The sequence below is a fragment of the Copadichromis virginalis genome, linkage group LG17 (assembly GCF_057382275.1).
Source record: "Copadichromis virginalis isolate Kocher_CV1m ecotype Utaka linkage group LG17, C_Virginalis_male_GT1.1, whole genome shotgun sequence".
Lineage (NCBI taxonomy): Eukaryota > Metazoa > Chordata > Actinopteri > Cichliformes > Cichlidae > Copadichromis > Copadichromis virginalis.
The window spans coordinates 23,058,361-23,075,684 of NC_140634.1; the positions used below are offsets into that span (position 1 = coordinate 23,058,361).

The following is a 17,324-nucleotide window of genomic DNA, read 5'->3' on the forward strand; positions in this document are numbered from 1 at the left end:
TTAGATGTGCCGTTTCCCATCTGTTAAGAGTGCGGTCAGCTTAACTCCTTGTCTGAAAATAGATGATTTTCCATGACTAAGGGAAAAAAACCTCAGGAAACATCCTCTGTAACCTGCCGCTCCTTCAAAAATGCTTGCATTCTTTCATGTGGCGCTTTAACGGCCAGAAAACCCCAGTTTCACCTGACATCTCTCATTTCTACTGAAATTCACTCTGAGTTGAAGTGGAGAGAGACAACTTCAGACACCTGTCACGCTGCCAATGAAAACACTGCGGGGCGAGAACAATAGCAGGAATAACATCACATCACTCTGATGCGAGCACTGAGGAATGCTGGGAGCAGGAGGGAGGCAGAAGTAACACAGCAACATTATAAACTTCAAAATCTGAGATTTAGAGCCTGCACAGCTCTGCAGGAGTCTGGAGCGTGGAACCATTAAGACAGCCCTGGTTGATGGGTTTTGTTTTTTAAAAAAGGTGTGTTTGCGTGAGTGTGTGTGCGTGTGTGCATATTATACTCACCAGCGTCATTTTAAGGTGGTCTTTGGTTAGCAAGTTGTACTGCTCGATTCTCTGCCAGATTTCCTCTTTGCTGAACTCTGTCCGCAACTCTCTCTCCTTCTCCACATCCTTAGAAGAAAAGGGACAAAGAAGGAAAGGAAACGCGACATGATAAGTCACAAACCAGCCAGGACTATTAAAACAATACATCCTCTGTTTAGACAACAGCGGTGGGACACAAAAACGAGGGAGGGAATAATTCTTTCTAATCCAAATCAAGAACCAGCGTTTTATTTTCTGATTTTACAGGATGATACACGGCAATACTACAAAGCTGTGCACATTACTCTGACATAATGTACTGTATCTCTTGTTGGTTTCAAGTGGGTGAGACAACTTTAAAACCAAAAAGATCTCTTTATAAACAAGCCTTAAAACAGATAACCAGAGCTCCAAGGTGCTCAGGGTGAGTGTAGAGCTGCCAAGAAGAAGCTCTGCTTCTGCACAATCCTCGTTTCTGTTTAAGTTCATTAAGGAAAGCAACGAGCACCCCGACAGCTTGAAATGTGTAGAGTTTCATATTTTTCTCATCATGCAAAAAAATTAAAAAAAAGGATTCGAACAAATAAGTCATGCTAACATAAATCAAATCAAGCATTTTTTTAACCTCTATCATCTGATTTTTATACTATGCTTATTAAATTTTGATGATATAATCTGGTTATCCGGTGTTCCCAGGCAGAAAATGGATGGATAAATGAATAAATAAAGCTATTTAATAGTATTAAACCCAATCATATTTAGCCCAGTTTTATACGTGCAACAAGCCAGCTTTTTTTTTTTTTTATTACATATCAGCTTGAGAAGAGTAAACTTGTTAAGATCATGTTTGTTGATATAAGTGCTCTGCAACAGACAAAATGTAATCCCCACTTATATTTGTCATGAATATATTTTGTCAAAATATACCTTCCTGTGAATATAAACAGGAACAGGTGTCAAGCGTCTGCTTTTTTATTTATTTTTAAACTAACAGCTCTGACTGGAGGGCGAGTACATGACAAAAACACCTTTTTACATCAGTGTAGGTCTCATGATAAGCGACTGACTCCTAATTTTAGACTAAAACATCCTGGAGGAAAGAGCTAACACTTCATGAGAATTGCATTTGAAAATATAACAAAACAGCACAAAAAAAAAAAAAGGAAAAAAAAAAGTGTTTTTAAGGAGAGAGACGTCTCGTCTGACTGACCGGAGGCCACGTGGACTTGAAGAGCATGCATAACCGATTCAAACAGCCTGTGATGTGTGTGGCATGTATGTTTGACAAGTCAGCCACACAACAGACCTCACTGTGAGAGTCGCAGATCACACATCAGCACTGTGGTTTTATAAATAACCCTAGAAGATAGGGGGAGGCCAGAGGGTGGGGAAGGTCCAAACTTAGGTCAGCTGATAGGAAATGTTCACAATAAAGACAAAAAGAACCAATATGAGAACACAAACATACACATCCAAACCCTTTTAATGAATCCTAAATGAGAATGCATTATATGTAACTGCAGGCTACGTGCGTAAAACTGTAATTCAGGTCACATGAAACAAATACGTTACATAATGGGTTGTAAAGTCAGGGATGTTGACCTCAGAGCCAAATAAAATGGTTTCTAGAAGCCTCTGAAGACACATGGCCGCTTTTCAGAGGTAAGAAAGTGATTCATATGTAGCTCAAATAACAGCTGTTACCCACTTTAAACCTGAATACTGATGTTTTGGAGTTATAAATGACCACGAGGAAGGTTTAAATGTTTCCTTAAACCTTTCAGGAAAGCCTCCATGTGTTACAATTGGGGCTCAGGGGAAGTACCCAAGCAACAACTTACATATAAGGGCTATAGACTGCAGTTCCTCTAGTTGCCACTTTAGGATAACTCTAAAGTGAATCAATATCCAAAGACTCCCATCTTAAAATGGCAAAAATATTTTAACATGTAAAACAAAAATCGTCTTATCCTCTAAGAGCAGCATCCTCCTTTATAAGAACTATAAGGGGGTAAATCCTATGGATGTTCTGCCTGGCCTTTGTGGTCTAACCGCTTTGACTTATCGAAAGCTCACTGCAGCTCATCTAAACTCTTTAAAAAGCCAAACATTGTCTTCCTATAATAAAACCAATTAATTGTGTGGCCGAGAACTTGACATCTTCAAATTTTAATGTCAAAAAATTATCAGCAGATTATAGAACAACGGAGTAAATAATCAGCTCCTCTCCACAGATGTTGTTTTTTTACTCCAAGTCACATAATTTTTAAAAGCTACAACTTTAAGTCTCAAAGCAGTGGATTCCAGATGTTCAAAGCAGAATTTAAACCTGATTTCTATTATTTTCTGTTTATATATGAGAGTGCCAGTGCAGATGCTCTAGACAGACTTTAATTCCCCAGCAGTCTGAGCTTACATGGGCATAGTGCAGCTCTCCGCAGCATCTATTAAAAACCACATACACACACACACGCACACACACACGCACGCACACACAGCAGAATCTAGGCAGGCTTTGAAGGCACATACACCCTTATATGGATAACACACGCACACAGTGCTCAAAGTAAAGACAAGGTGCCAATACAGCATGTGCAAACACTGAGGTTTATGGCTCTGAGAAAAAACAGCAACGCCAGTTTAGGTCCGCGCTAAAGTGCTTTATGTTTAAGGATAACACTAATCTGACAGATTTACTTCTCTGCAGCTACATTTACTTTACTCTTCTAATGCATGCTTACCTGATTACAAAAGAAAATATGGGGATCTTTTCAGGGGAAAGCCTGGTTATGTTGAACTTTACAGTACACGCCTCTGAAGTCACCTCCTGACACCCTGTTGATCGTAATCTGTCTGTGTAATAAGTCCAGACACTGACTCATTGGGATTAAAGCAGATCTGATCAGTCACACAGGCACAGAAACAAAGTCACAACAGTTCGAGTCCCTGTTTCACAGATGCTTTCATCTACTTGGTAATACCTGTGTCTACCTGAGTGTCGTGACGTTGATTTTGACCTGCTGGGGTTTTTCCACCATCGGTCTCACCTTTAAGTGGTTGCTAGGTTAGACGAGTCAAAGCTTATTAGCAGGAAGTGACAGATAAGCAGATTATGTGCCATCTCAATGTGCACACGGAGAGGACAAAAATGAAAGAGAAGGTAAGATGTGAGTGGGGATATGATAAGAAATACTCCCTCAAGGGGAATCCTTCCTTCCATGACTCTGCAGAGTTTGTGTTCGTTTGTGGGAGATCGTGTAGGTCAGTAGATAACCCTGCTGATCTACATCAGCTGTCCTCACCTCATCTTAAATAGTCAATTCAATGCTTCCACACACCTTCCCTCTAATGTGTTTCCCGATAAAAGTCCTAATTAACCAGTTTAAGCAGAGAAACAGCAGGATTAAAGTGACATTAGTACGAAGCAGGCGTGTGTGTGAATGTGGGCGTGTCAGCTTCTCCACTTTGAGCAGGGTAGACGGGGTTAAAGGTAACTGGGAGGGAGACGGTGACCACAATCCAAACAAACAGGACGAGCAGAGCACAGCGGAGCTGCAACACAATGAGGTCATGGTCCAATTTAAGCGTGCAGCGAACACTCCCACCAAAGCTGGAAGAGCAACGCTGCACTGAAGGGACAGAGGAGAACAGAAAGAAGGTTTTTAAAAAGAGGTCTGCCATGACATTATTAATCACAATGAGTCAAAGAAGGACAAAAAGGCCTTTAAACATCAGGCTCCACCTTTATCACTTCACTGAAGTCTACAGTTGGTATGTGTGGGAAGTGATTTCAGTGTTTTCTAGGGAAGTCTTGATTCTGCGTCAATTCAGAAGACAGAAGTTTTAAAGAAGTGCTGAACTGCTTCTTTAGAAGTATTGATTTGCACTAAAAGCTGAATATTTTCCAGCTTTGTGGCCAAATTTGTTGGAATTTTTTTCAGACGAGTGAATCCTAAAGTCCAAGATCCTGCATTACTTGTTTAAACAGACAGGGCACCAATATATATTATTAAGTTTGTATATCAACATGATATGTCTTATTAATACTGTGAGTATGCAAGACAGTGTATTCTGTCCACAGGTTGAAAAAGACAAAAGCTATATAGAAACATGCTGCTAATGGAGCATAAATGAGGTTTGAGTGGTGGAAGGTGATAAAGGCAATAATATGCTCAGTTAAACCACCGAAAAGTTGTGGTTCTTTTAAGTTTATTGTATCAAGACAGGTGACGTATTTCATTCACGACAGGCTATTAAAATGCTTTCCAAGTACAAAGTGGCAGTATTTATATTTGAAGAATAATCAGTGCATCAGACCAAGTGTAAAAACAGAACTGAGTCAGCAGGGAAAAGGAAGAGAAAGGCTGTATAAAAGTGAGGAGACAGAAAACGAAGCGCGAACAGAGGAAACCCTCAAAGGGGAGAGTCATATCAGGCTTTATGTTGAAGTAATCTGAAGGAAAACTGGTCTTTTGTTTTCTCTGGATCTTATCGCGCACACACCATTTGTCTCTGTTTAGCACCGTCACGCTCGTCTGCATCGCCTGTCTGTAAACACATGACATCACTGTGTGCATGTGTAGATAAAACACGCTTAGCTCAGACTAACACTGTGCACTTGTGTGTTAAAGGTGCTACAGGCAGACTAAACACAGTCATTCACCTAAACTGAACCTATATTTTAAAGGACAACAAAGACACTTCGAGTACAGCTGGGTAGTTTTCTGCCCTTGTCTTTGACTCAGATCTGTATGTTTGGGATAATTAAAGGCAAGTCCGTTTAGCAAAACATTGACAGGAGTTAACACCGGGACACTCCTCTATAGGTGCAATATATTACATCATTCTCTCAACTCTATCCCTCCTTTATCTTCAGTGGTGCTGGCGCTTTCATGGAAAGCTCTTGACTTTTTCCAGATTCTAGAAGATTCTCCAGTATCTGTGGTCTAGTTTTAATGTCACCTGTGTTTTCCTAAACAAATTCTTAAAACTTAAATGAAAAAAAAAAAAAAGCAATAAATGTTCATTACAAGCTTTTAAAGTCTGATGGGACATCTTTAAAGATTTCATTATCATCTGAAAATCATCATGAGACTAAAGAAAGCGCCAAGCGTCACTCTGGAGAAGCTTAATCATAGATTGTTTGAAATTCTGTTTTATGTTATAAAAATGAACAACGAGCCTTCATTTCTTACTGTAAACGGTGTATTTTAAAATTAATTCTGCCTGCTTCGAGGCCAGCTTCACATTTCTGTACTGACTCGATGACTACAAATCATGTTAGTTTCCCACTAAACTGAAATAATTAACCAAAAGTCCACACGGTGAACACGTTTATATCAACTATACTTGGCAATAACTTTGCACACACAAAAAGAAAGAGAAACTAGCAGCAACTACTGAAATTTATTCCCAATCTCTCTTTTAAAGCTGAGGCTACTTTCTACTAGGATAACAAAACAAAACAAAGCACCTTTTATTAATTTCCCCCCTCCACAGCCTCCCTCTCTCTGTTACTTCCTGCCGATCCATGGGGGGAAGTCGAGCCCAGCCACACCTTTCCTCTCAGCATTCCTACAGTAATGCACGTGCACATGCATGTGCAACATCACTTAAATGTCCCACAGACGTCCTCATACTGTTCTTCTGTAACAGACAGGTCGTACGCACACGTTCCAGAGTTACTCGTGCATCTATACATGTTGAGGTATTTTTCTTTTCTTTATTTCTGTCATGTCTATGTAATATTACATTGTCAGATACTTATATTAAACATGACCAAAGCTTCAAGGTCAGACGTATGCAGAAGTAATCCCAGTAAGGGTTGGGGAGATTCAGACTGCTCTAAACAGTTTTTTTCTACTCTTGTTTTTATATGATGTCATAGAGTGAGGGGATATCCCCGCCTACCTGCTGTTCAAATCATCCGTTTAAGAGCTGAGATGATGAAGATTTGAGAAGCTGCATCAAGGCTACGTATAAGACAAATAAGGATTACTTTGAACACTGAAACTTGCAAAGCTGCTCCAGCAGAGTAGCTGTAAACCACAATTATCCATTTTCTATAACCACTAGCTATCATTCATTCACACTTTGGATGATTTCCAGAGCCTCGAGGCTGACAAAGCTGCTAGATGCAGTCTCTGAGCTGTTATTTTAAGCTTTGTTAACTCTTCAAAAAAAAGAGTGAAAATATCCAGTGTTACTCCTCAACACAGCCCAAAGCTAAGATATTATGTACATGATTTATAAAGGGGAGGGGGAGAAGCTGCAAATAACACAGCTACCCCCAGCAAACTTTAGCAATTTCAGCTTAAATAAACAAAAACAAAAGAAACAAAACTGAAAAAATAAAGTTACTTTAAAAATGCTTGCCAGGTGATTAAACGTGTATCACTTTGACTCTCAAACTAACCTGAGCAACATTAGCTTTTTGTTGTTCTTCTGATATCATTAAAGATATTATTGCCTTTTTCTTGAAGATTCAAACGTGCTCAAAAATAATCCGCATTAAAATGAATGTAAAGATAATTACAAAACCTCATCAAAAGAGAGGAGAGTCAGAATATCATTAAATACAATCCAAACACTTATTTATAGACCAAAATCAAGTTGATAATAAGTAAAATATTCAGCTTTAACCTCAAATATAAAGTTTAAAAACAGGCAAAATATGAAATAAGTCAGAAAGAAGAGAAAATGATGTTATTGTCTGCATGCCAAGAGGTAAAAACCTGCAGACTAAATCAGCAGGACCACACAGAGACATCACTTCAGCACAATGATGTGAACCAAACTGGACCGCTGACAATGCGTTCTGAGTGCGGTCAGGGAAGTACACCATGAAAACATGTTCAGGACACACAGTTAAGCCTCAGCTCAATCAGCAGCCTGTGAGGAGACCACCAGGCCACCCAGAGATGGAGAGCGCTCTGCTCCCAACACCGACAAAGACGTGCAGAAGATGGAGGAGGAACAGGGTTAGAAGAAAAAGCAGGGAGTGAGGAAAAGAAAAAGTAGAGAAAAAAATGAAATAAATCAAAACCGTTTCTGTCGTTAGCAGCTGTCATATTCTGACGCCACGTTTAATAAAGCCGAATCGCTTTTCTTCTCAGGCTCCGCTAACACTCAGGCTGTTGACACAGTTGCGTTGGAGATGAATACAACATTGAAAGCATGACGCCGCTGCTGTCTAACCGTTTGGGTCATCAGCCCAAACTGCTAAGTGCCTGCTGAGAAATGTTCTCATTAGCCTGAAAATGGCTTTCATTAACACAGCTACATACAGGGGAAAACACACTGCTGGGGAAAGACTCACACAAGCAATCGTGTCTATAACAAACCCTCGATCGATACAAATTAAGACTGATGTTGGAATAATGCATTATAATTTGGTCTATTCTGGTCTTGCCACACATGACAGCACAAATAAAATATATTTTTAGGACCTTATTATTCTTGATTTTAAGACCGTAATGATTCCCAGGAACACTGGCTGAAGTCGAGGCTTTGCACAAGAAGAATTGAGCAACAGACCCAAAGAGGTGTGTTCATGTGTGTGTTCATGTGTGTGTGTTGGGGGGAGGGAGTGAGTAAGCATGTGTGGGCTGAGATTTTGAAACTTCATAGTTCTGACCTTGGAGGAAGGCAGTGAAACAAACGAGGTGTGTTCGAGCCAAAGATAATGGAGAGATCCCCTCGAGACTTTTATTCCACTGAAAACAAACTGCAGATTACTTTCAATATCATTTTCAGTTATTATTGATGACTGAATAAATCATTTATCGCCTGACCCATGAACCTGATCAATATGGAGGGTTTTTTTGTCCTTTTTTCACTGATTTGTTAAAATGTACTTCTGATTACTGATTATTTTATTATTTTTTTGTCATCTATTGGCCAAGACATTCACTGAAATGCCCAATCTGACAGAACTTTGTGAAATAGTCATCTATTGATTAGTACGTCTGGACACTTTTCATGTTTTAGGACATAAAAAAAAAAAAAAAAAAAAAAAAGCAAAATGGGAAAAAAAACAAAACAAAACAAACCCCCCCCAAAAAAACATCCACATTTGGAAGCTGAAGGGTTGGCAGTGGTGTGAATGGTCTCACTGCTACAGTTTTTTTAGTGGAGTTTTTAACTGTAAATTAATTGGGTAGGTTTAGGTGATAAAAAAAACAACAAATTATTTTTTCAAAAATGTTCAAATGCAATGGTTATCACCTTTTTCATAGGGTTCCAGGGGACTTGTACTCCTACGCTGTGGGTTAAACCTGATGTGCACCATCGCATCGACATCAACAGCCCAACCACAAATGTCCCATAAATGTAAACTTGCGTCCTACACCGCAGTGCTAGAAATGAAGCATAAGGGTTTGATCCATGCTGCAGTTACAAAATATGCTGCCTGTGTAAATAAATTAGTTTCAAAGTCACGCTGATTACAACGAAAAACAACAACCAGAGGACAATTTGTGATGTTGAACACAAACGGAGCGCTTTTTCAGGGCTCTCTCACATTTTCCCAGGGTTGGAAAGACCTTAATAGCTGATAGTTTTGGTTAAACTAATATAATCTCCTGTCACATTGCTTATCCTTGATTTGAATCAACAGTTACAGTTAAAAACCCAGACACCAATAAGACTTAAAAGTTTAAAGTTTACTGAGGAGCTGGAAGACTACAGGAACCCCAAACCAGTTTTCCAGAGTCCTACATCGCCAACTCTCATGCAAAAGAAACAAACAAAACAAACAAACCAGCCTCATTAAATCCTCTAATGAGATGTTACAACCTCTCTGAGAGCCACAGTCATAATTTAGACAAACACGGCCAAAGAAAGCAAAAGCAAACAAACACAACGCTGGCAATGAAGGTTTGTGGAACAAGGTTCGCTGCTGGCAAACCCCCCACAGCAGCCTCAGTCGAGTCACACATGAAGCAACAGGACAGCGAGTCAGTCATATCTGAAAACATGAACACTAAATCAGCCTCAGGCAGTCTAACACTCCTCCTCCAGGAAAGTTATATTGAGCCCCTGTTGGGTGTGTAAGCACACATGTTTATGACTTTCTGAAGATACTGTAGGCGTCAGTCTAATTTATACGCCCACCACGAGCACCATGTGACCAGGTACATTCCCATCACCACAACTGTGGTTAGCTTTGTGTTGTACTGTTGATAAGATGGATTAAAGTGAAAATGAAGCATGTTAAATAAAGATCCAGCAGCCTTTTCAGTAATGCTGTGCTGAATAAACAGTGAGATTTTTAAGCAGTGACACAAGCCAGAGTGTAGGTTCGCTGGATTCAATTTTAGTGCTGCAAGTGTGCTGGAGACCACCATAAATACAGGAATATAAACAGAGTTGGTGGGGAACAGGGAAAGCATGCTACAACCTGATCATGTTGGACACAGTGTTGGGACGATGCTATTGTTTTAGTTGTTTTTATTTTCTTATGGTATTATTCCTTCTCTTTTATATTTTATTCCATCATTGTTGTGCATTTTACTTATTTTAGTTGCATTTTCGTTTGTAAAGCACTTTGTGCAGCATGAGCTGTTAGAAATGTGCCGTATAAATAAACCTGACCTTGACTTTGATTAAAATGGCACAAAAGTCAAATGTGACGCTAACTAGCAGATATTAAGCCAATCAAACATGCGAGTTGTGGTGAAATTAGATTAGAGACAGAAACGAGGCAAGTCTTCGATGGAGCTACTTCAGATAATAAACAATAACAAGGTCCAGGGCAGACTCCACCAGATAACACTAACAGCTAAGCTCATATGAGAACAAGGAGTAGTTGAGTAGTTGAATAGTTGCCAGTGAAAGGGTAAAAGTATACAGTCTTGTAAACAATGGTTAAAAACAGGCTAATAAAGCTAGCAAAACATTAAAAATAAAACCCCCACTGAAATCCTTAGTGCTTAAGGCTAAACTATATCCATAATGGCTGTGCATATATTATATATTTATTTTATTTATTTATTTATTTATTTAAATACCAGCACACAGTGACTCACCTGGTTACACAAAGACTTCCAATAGTATAGAAATCGATAGGAAAATGTCATTCACCTTCGCTTCACTGTGACCCTACTAAACATTTTATGATGATGTCCAATGGCTCATTGGCAGACATGTCAACCACAAGTCGTTCAAGCTCACCTCTCCCTGGTCACATCCAACACTCAGCTTGGGTCTTCAACTGTAAAACATCCTAAGCCAATAGGTGCCATGGCAGAGGCTACATCCATCTTTAACGCTTCAAAAGGTTTGATTTGATTTCCAACGAATAGCTGAGTTTTGGACAATTTTGGCACCACTACAACTTTGCTGAAAATTGGTTCAAACCTAACAATCCAAACCTGCGAACAGTTTAGAAAAGTTTAGGAAATCACAGCGATTTGCTGCCCTGACACTGACCTGATCATTCAAGTCTGGCCATGTTATACGAGCGTCCAACAAAAGTGCATATCTGAAGGAAAATAAGGAAAAGCATATCACTATAATTCCAGTTTAAACCAGTTACACAACCTAGGTCAGGAGCTTGTTGCAATCATATCATTTACTCATATTCATAGTCATTAAACTGATTCATAGTTTGTTTTATTATAACAGTCTTAAATTACATAAAGTAGTGCTAACAATTGTTGTGGCAATACAATGGAAACAATGAGCTGGGTCTGGATGGGCATTATAGTGAAAGCAAACAATACCTGTGAGATATGCAACTCCAAGTGGATGTTATGATGAAGAGTGTAATGTTGCCCTATAGTTAGACCAGCCCTACACCAATTACACTATGGTGGAAAATCCTTTTTAAGAGTCTGAATAACTCTCCACCTCCATACAAGCGTACACCAACGTTAAATCAGCTAGAACACAGGTTCGGTTATAATCAGCAAAAACCCAAATGTTGAAACCACACACACCAAGATAATGATCACCAGACCATTTAAAAAAAAAAAAAAAAAAAAAACACAGACCGTGGAGGTTTTCAGTGTGACAGATCCAAGATTACTCTATTTCAAATGACACACAGGATGAAGGGTTACTTCACACACAAGTCTGTGAGTCTTCATACTGTCATCAGGGCTAAACTTAACGTTATGCATGTTATGGAGCGATGAGTGGGGCATATGGAAATTTACTGACAGACACACCAATAACACGTCTTTTTTAATGAACTGATTACTTAGGTGAGGTAGCTCGTCTGCCAAGGATCAGTGATGAAGTAGTACGGCGTTAATTTACTTCAATACTTTAACGGCAGCAGGAGGAGAACTTGTTTTTCTATTGTACCAAGGGCAGCAGATGCAGATGCCGCAGGTCTGTTGTTTTGGAAAAAGAAATGAAAATAAGGACAGTTGTGCATGAATGTCTTGCATTTCACTCTGATGATAACGAGCAAATTACAGAGAATCAAGACACCGTATGCAAACAATGTTACAGTGCAGCATAATAAATAGAAACCCAGACTTTTACATGGAATTCAAAATTCAATATGCTTTATACTATGAAGTAAACACCCTACAATAATACAGAGAAAACCCTTTCAGATGGCCCTCTATGACCATGCACTTGGTGACAGTGGGAAGGAAAAACTGCCTTTTAACAGCATCAGGCTCAGGGAGGTTCAGCCATTTGCTGCAACAGGTTGGGGGTGAGTTTCAGTTGTACAACACAACATGTTCGTATTAGGAAGTACAGCTAGTTGTAAACCACTCTAAGCTTCAGCTGTCTCAATATCTAAAATGTCTCTGAGGCAGCCATGATTCATAATCATTTTTATGTTGCACAAAATGTTTCTGATGGCCTTATGGGTTCAATTGCCAGTTTCTTATCACACACTGAATAAAAACAACAAGTTCACCTTATACATTATGGTCATTATTAGGGAGAGTTGGTCAGGTAGGTTCACTGGCTAAAAAGTCGAGCATGATGTTGGTCTGAAAGGGACATCTTTGTGTAATTACTCTCCTTTGTGCAGGGGACTGTTTCCATGCTGTGCAGAGCTTGGCTCAAAGAGAAATTCAATAAAATCCAATACAAAAAAAAGATTTCTTGCCTTTAGCAACTTCAAAGCTTTATACACAACACTTGATCTGAAATCACAACCAACTAAAATGCTGCCTTTATTTCTGTTATATAAGAAACAACACTGCTCACTCATCCTGTCCTTATTCATTACCCGCCTTTCCAAAAGCAGCTTCTTCTTACCAAAACTGTAACTGTTAATTTACCACAACATGTGCAAACAATAAAAAATAAATAAATCCTTGTCGACAAGAGAACCTTCAAAACCTGCAAGAGAAGGCCATCTTCATCACATCAGCACACATTCTCTGAAGACCTGATACAATTTATCATTACTTGAGTCTCACTTTCTCCTTCTGCACATCAAAGAGGGCTCCAGACCACCTCAAAGTGTGCTGTGGTTTGCTGATAATGGTGCCCCGGAGATCGCAGCCGGCGTAACTACTCCCAGATGAGCTTGTGTGACTGAGGGGTGCTATCTGAGACGGTGGTAACAGCAGGGACCAGCCGACGCATGCTTCATTACTGGTCATATAAACACAGAGCAGACAGGGCACGAAAGCCCACTGCTCACTTTCTCACAAACAAGTATAAATAACGACATATTGTCCTGTTGCTTTTGCATCGTGTTACATTGATTGTACACTTTGGGATCAGGTTTAAGTTCAGGGGGAAGCGCTCGCATACCAATCCCCTGAGTTAAGAAATGCTTTTGAAAAAAAAATAAAAAATACACCTTTACATTGTAAGATCCACGTTCCATCTGGTGCCCTTTGACCCTGTAATGTGATGCTACAGGTGGCCAGTCTCTTCGCAGAGAGGTATGATAAATTAGTGGTGGCGGTGATAGTTTGTGATCCTCTTGACCACCTGTTCGGTGAGTTTGGATGATAGCCGTGCAGCAACGTGTCTGTTTCAGGCAGCTGGTTGTGTGATTCATCATTAGCCATGAGCAGGCTCACAAGTAAAGAGCAGGGTGAAAGAGTTATTGTGCAGCTGCAGCAGCTAATGATTATTTTTGTAATGAAAAAAAAAAACATATCTTCAAATTCAGAGGACTCATCTATTTTAGTTACTGATGCACTAAATATAGAGAATAGAGGAAAGTCCTCATTTGAGAGGATGCATTAATGCTTGATAAATGGTAACCTCAGTAACACCGGTTTTGTTAAGGGACACTTTATGCCCCCTACAACATCTGAGGGACAACAATGGGAGAAGTTTTTTTTATTGCATAGTGCAGATGGCAATAAATAATGTGCTTTATTGCACTCTCCAATATGCTAAATATATATAAAGTCATGAAGACCTTTTTCTGATCCTTTTCCTCTTCCACTTTGTCTCCAGCATGCACGCAATCCTGACAAACACCTCATATTCTCCATGACGCAGGTGGTTTGATTCAAAGGCAGATTTATCTTATTATACAACACTGCTGTGCAGAGGACCTGTGTGTGCATGTGTCTGTGTATATAAGTGTGTGTGCTTCCAGGAATAAAAGCACTCTGGTTCTGTTTGAAGAGATAGCGAGGGCCACGCGGCTGAGAACAATATCACTTATGTTTCATTTGGAAAAGCAGAACATAAGAGAGGGCAAAGGCAAGAGTCTCATAAAAAGCTTTATATAACCTGGAGGCAATCAACAGAGATTGATCTCAAAGAACAATGAGCTGCAACACTACAACTAGTGATATCTTAAAGGGCAGTTTTTAGAGTTGAAGCAGTCGATGTGTTCAATTTTGAAACTACTCTAAAATAATTACAAGGCCCTCCTGCAGTAAAGTATGCAGAAGGGCCTTGTCAATTTATTTCTGTCAGTGTTTAAAAGCATCTGAAGCTAAGAATTCACCCTGAGGGGCCATTTAAACATAAAAAAGAAAGTCAGACAAATGCGAAGCATGGTGAAGACAGGTTTAATAGCATAGCTAGCAGGTCTCAAAGGGTTCACCATGTAAACGAAGGACATGGATTCCAGGTCTAAGCTTCCATAAAGTATGGGAAACCTGCCCTCACTTTATAATCTCTGCAAACACTTTCCACACAAATGTATGCGCTCAATCTGTTGCTTCAAGTCATATTGAATAGAACACCAAGGTGAATTTTTATGCTCTTTACGTCTAGTTTCAGCAAGCCCCGGCTCAGCTTGCAGCTTCACAACAGTAAAGATTAACCTGCTGTGGTCCTGAGGGAAATCATAAAAGTCCTAATGATAAACCCTCTGGGGAACATGAACCCTGTACATGTTAATTCATGGCACTCAATGCAATATCTGGTGGGACGTTTAAATCAAAACTGTACAATTTAAACCAATAATGCCCTGAAAGGCAAAGTCTGTAGATCCTGAAAGTCAGAAGAATCAATCCTCTGGGGAACATGACTGCCTGTACAAAACTGCATTGCAATCCATGTAATAGCTGTTAAAATACTGCACTCAAAACCATGAATATTTCCATTATTATAGCCTTGAAAGACAAGGTCAGGGGATCATGAATGTGAGAATGATCAATCCTCTGGGGAACACGATTTTGTAATTTTGTAATTTCTGTACAAAATATTATTCCAGGCAATCTAATAAGTTATTGAGGTACTTCCTACCCTGCAACTACATCATATAAAGGATTCACTGTGAACTTTACGACAATCAGCTACAGTGATAATCTTAATATCTGTCAAAGTATCACAAATAATATTCTGATCTCATGAAGCAGCCTTGAAAAGTTAAACATCAAGGTGATGACATTCTTCTTGGGCATGTTGAGCCTTCATTTACCAAAAGATTTAGTTCACTAAGATAGAAACACAATTTGCAGTTTAGAAACAACTTTCAGCACCTGGTTTTTCAAGTTGTATGAAAGCTTTGAGGCCTTCAATGTCAGCATTTACAAAACTGAAAGGAGACCTTCTGTTAACACCACCTCAGTGTTTACAGTTGGCATGGCAAAGCTGTGAGTCTAAACACACTAAAGGTTAACTGAGAGGACTTTAAACACAACTGCAATTCACACACAATCACATGATGCTTGATCTGCCAGATGACCAACCTGAGGTCTCTCACTGTGGCAGCTGAGGAAGTTATAATCACAGACTGACGAAAGACACGCCTGAAGTCCTTGTTTGTCTTTTTTTTTTTTTTTTTTTAATAAAAGGATGGACAGGGCACTGCTTTGCTTTATTACTGTATTTCCCCAGCCCTGAATATTGATTAGTGATCAGAAAAAATCAATAATTTTTGCAGCTTGCACAGAAATAATAAATGATAAAAAAAAAATAATGGCAGCCTCATTGCTATCCAGAGTTATTCCTGCCTGTTTGTGGGGTAAACATAATCATTATTGGTCTCCATAGTTAAGATTGTGTTAACTTGAGCATAATTTGGTGTTTTCACAACCACGGATGAAGGACTTTCTGAGAAAGCCTAATGACATGCAGGACATTGAGGTCTGCTGGTAGGTGGGGGTGGAAACGGCCACCAATAGATCGTTAGCAATGACTAAAGTTTCAAAATAAGAGCAAGGGGATTGCTCACTAGTAATATGGTTGTCTTGTTCTTTTGAAGAGATGAAAAATAAAAACTACGAAATGCAAAATGACTTGAAAAACAGTTGGCCAGCCTTTAATATGTATAGCCAGGCAGCACGCCAAAGTAAAGTCTGTGTGGGAAACACTAACCATGAGTTTAATCTGCATCTATGGATGTGGCCCAGTAGTCTTTGGCACGGTTCAAAGACAGCCAAGGACAAACCAGCTCTAATTCAAACTAAAACCTTTAGGACTTAATGGTCATGATATTGGACAAGAAGCTTAAACTGGGTACTCGTACTACAAAACCAAGAACTAGTACAAGCAACTGTCTGGACTGTGACAACTGTTTCAAAACCAAATGTGACAGCAGCAGAAAAAAAGGAAGAAGGATTTGCTGATGGTAGAATGACTTCTGCTAGAAAAAACAATTTGACATTACAATTATTTATGATGCAGCATGCCACCAACTCTTGTGAGAGGTGGACAAGACAGCAATGCCAATGAAAAGAATTTAAAACAATCCTGGAGCAGCGTCAAGAGAGAAAGACTGACACAAACAGAACAAGTCAAGACTAAATCTGCAATATGGCTACAGTTAGTGAACTCCAACAAAACTTGGGTGGCCTTGTTATAGAAAGAACAGGATATAGAGTTGAGAACAGACCACGGTGACATACAACAATGATGGAGGAAGGGGTAATGGTTGGAGGAGGTGAGAACATGTTGGACAGACAGAGGAAGGAAATCTAGAGAGGGGGAATGAGAGAAAAGATGGATTGGATTCACACAGACAGGAAAGACAACACAGGATTAAAACAAAGGTGGCGTTTTAAAAATAAATCAGCGCTGGCCATCCACAGCAGAAATCACTGACTCTGTATACACGTTTTTATAAAAATCCACTGGTTACACAGTGAAAAGACTTTAAACTGAAATTAGTGCAAACAATTCAGACTTTTTACGCTGAAAGAGAAGTACGGCTATGATATAATCACTTCCTCTCTTCTGGTCGCTCCAGCTGACTCTAACCACAAACGTCAAGTCTTTCTGGATGACATGCCATCGGTCATCAAGTCAGGTTTCAAAGTAAACAAACAATTTCCAAAGAATTACTTTCTTCCCTAAAGTCAAATCAACTGACTGTGAAAATCCAAACAAGGAAATACAGGACGCTACATTTCAGACATGCTCATGTTTAATTATCAGTATGTTA

General features: G+C 39.4%; 1 protein-coding gene across 1 annotated transcript in view; it reads right to left on the reverse strand.

Annotated features, from left to right (window-relative positions):
• The window catches only part of rassf3 (Ras association domain family member 3), a 78,620-nt gene that overhangs the window by 8,848 nt on the left and 52,448 nt on the right, over window positions 1-17,324 (reverse strand). Inside the window, exon 3 of the mRNA XM_085436232.1 lies at window positions 524-631. Within this exon, the coding sequence (XP_085292358.1) occupies window positions 524-631 (108 nt within the window). The remainder of the gene's footprint in view (window positions 1-523; window positions 632-17,324) is intronic.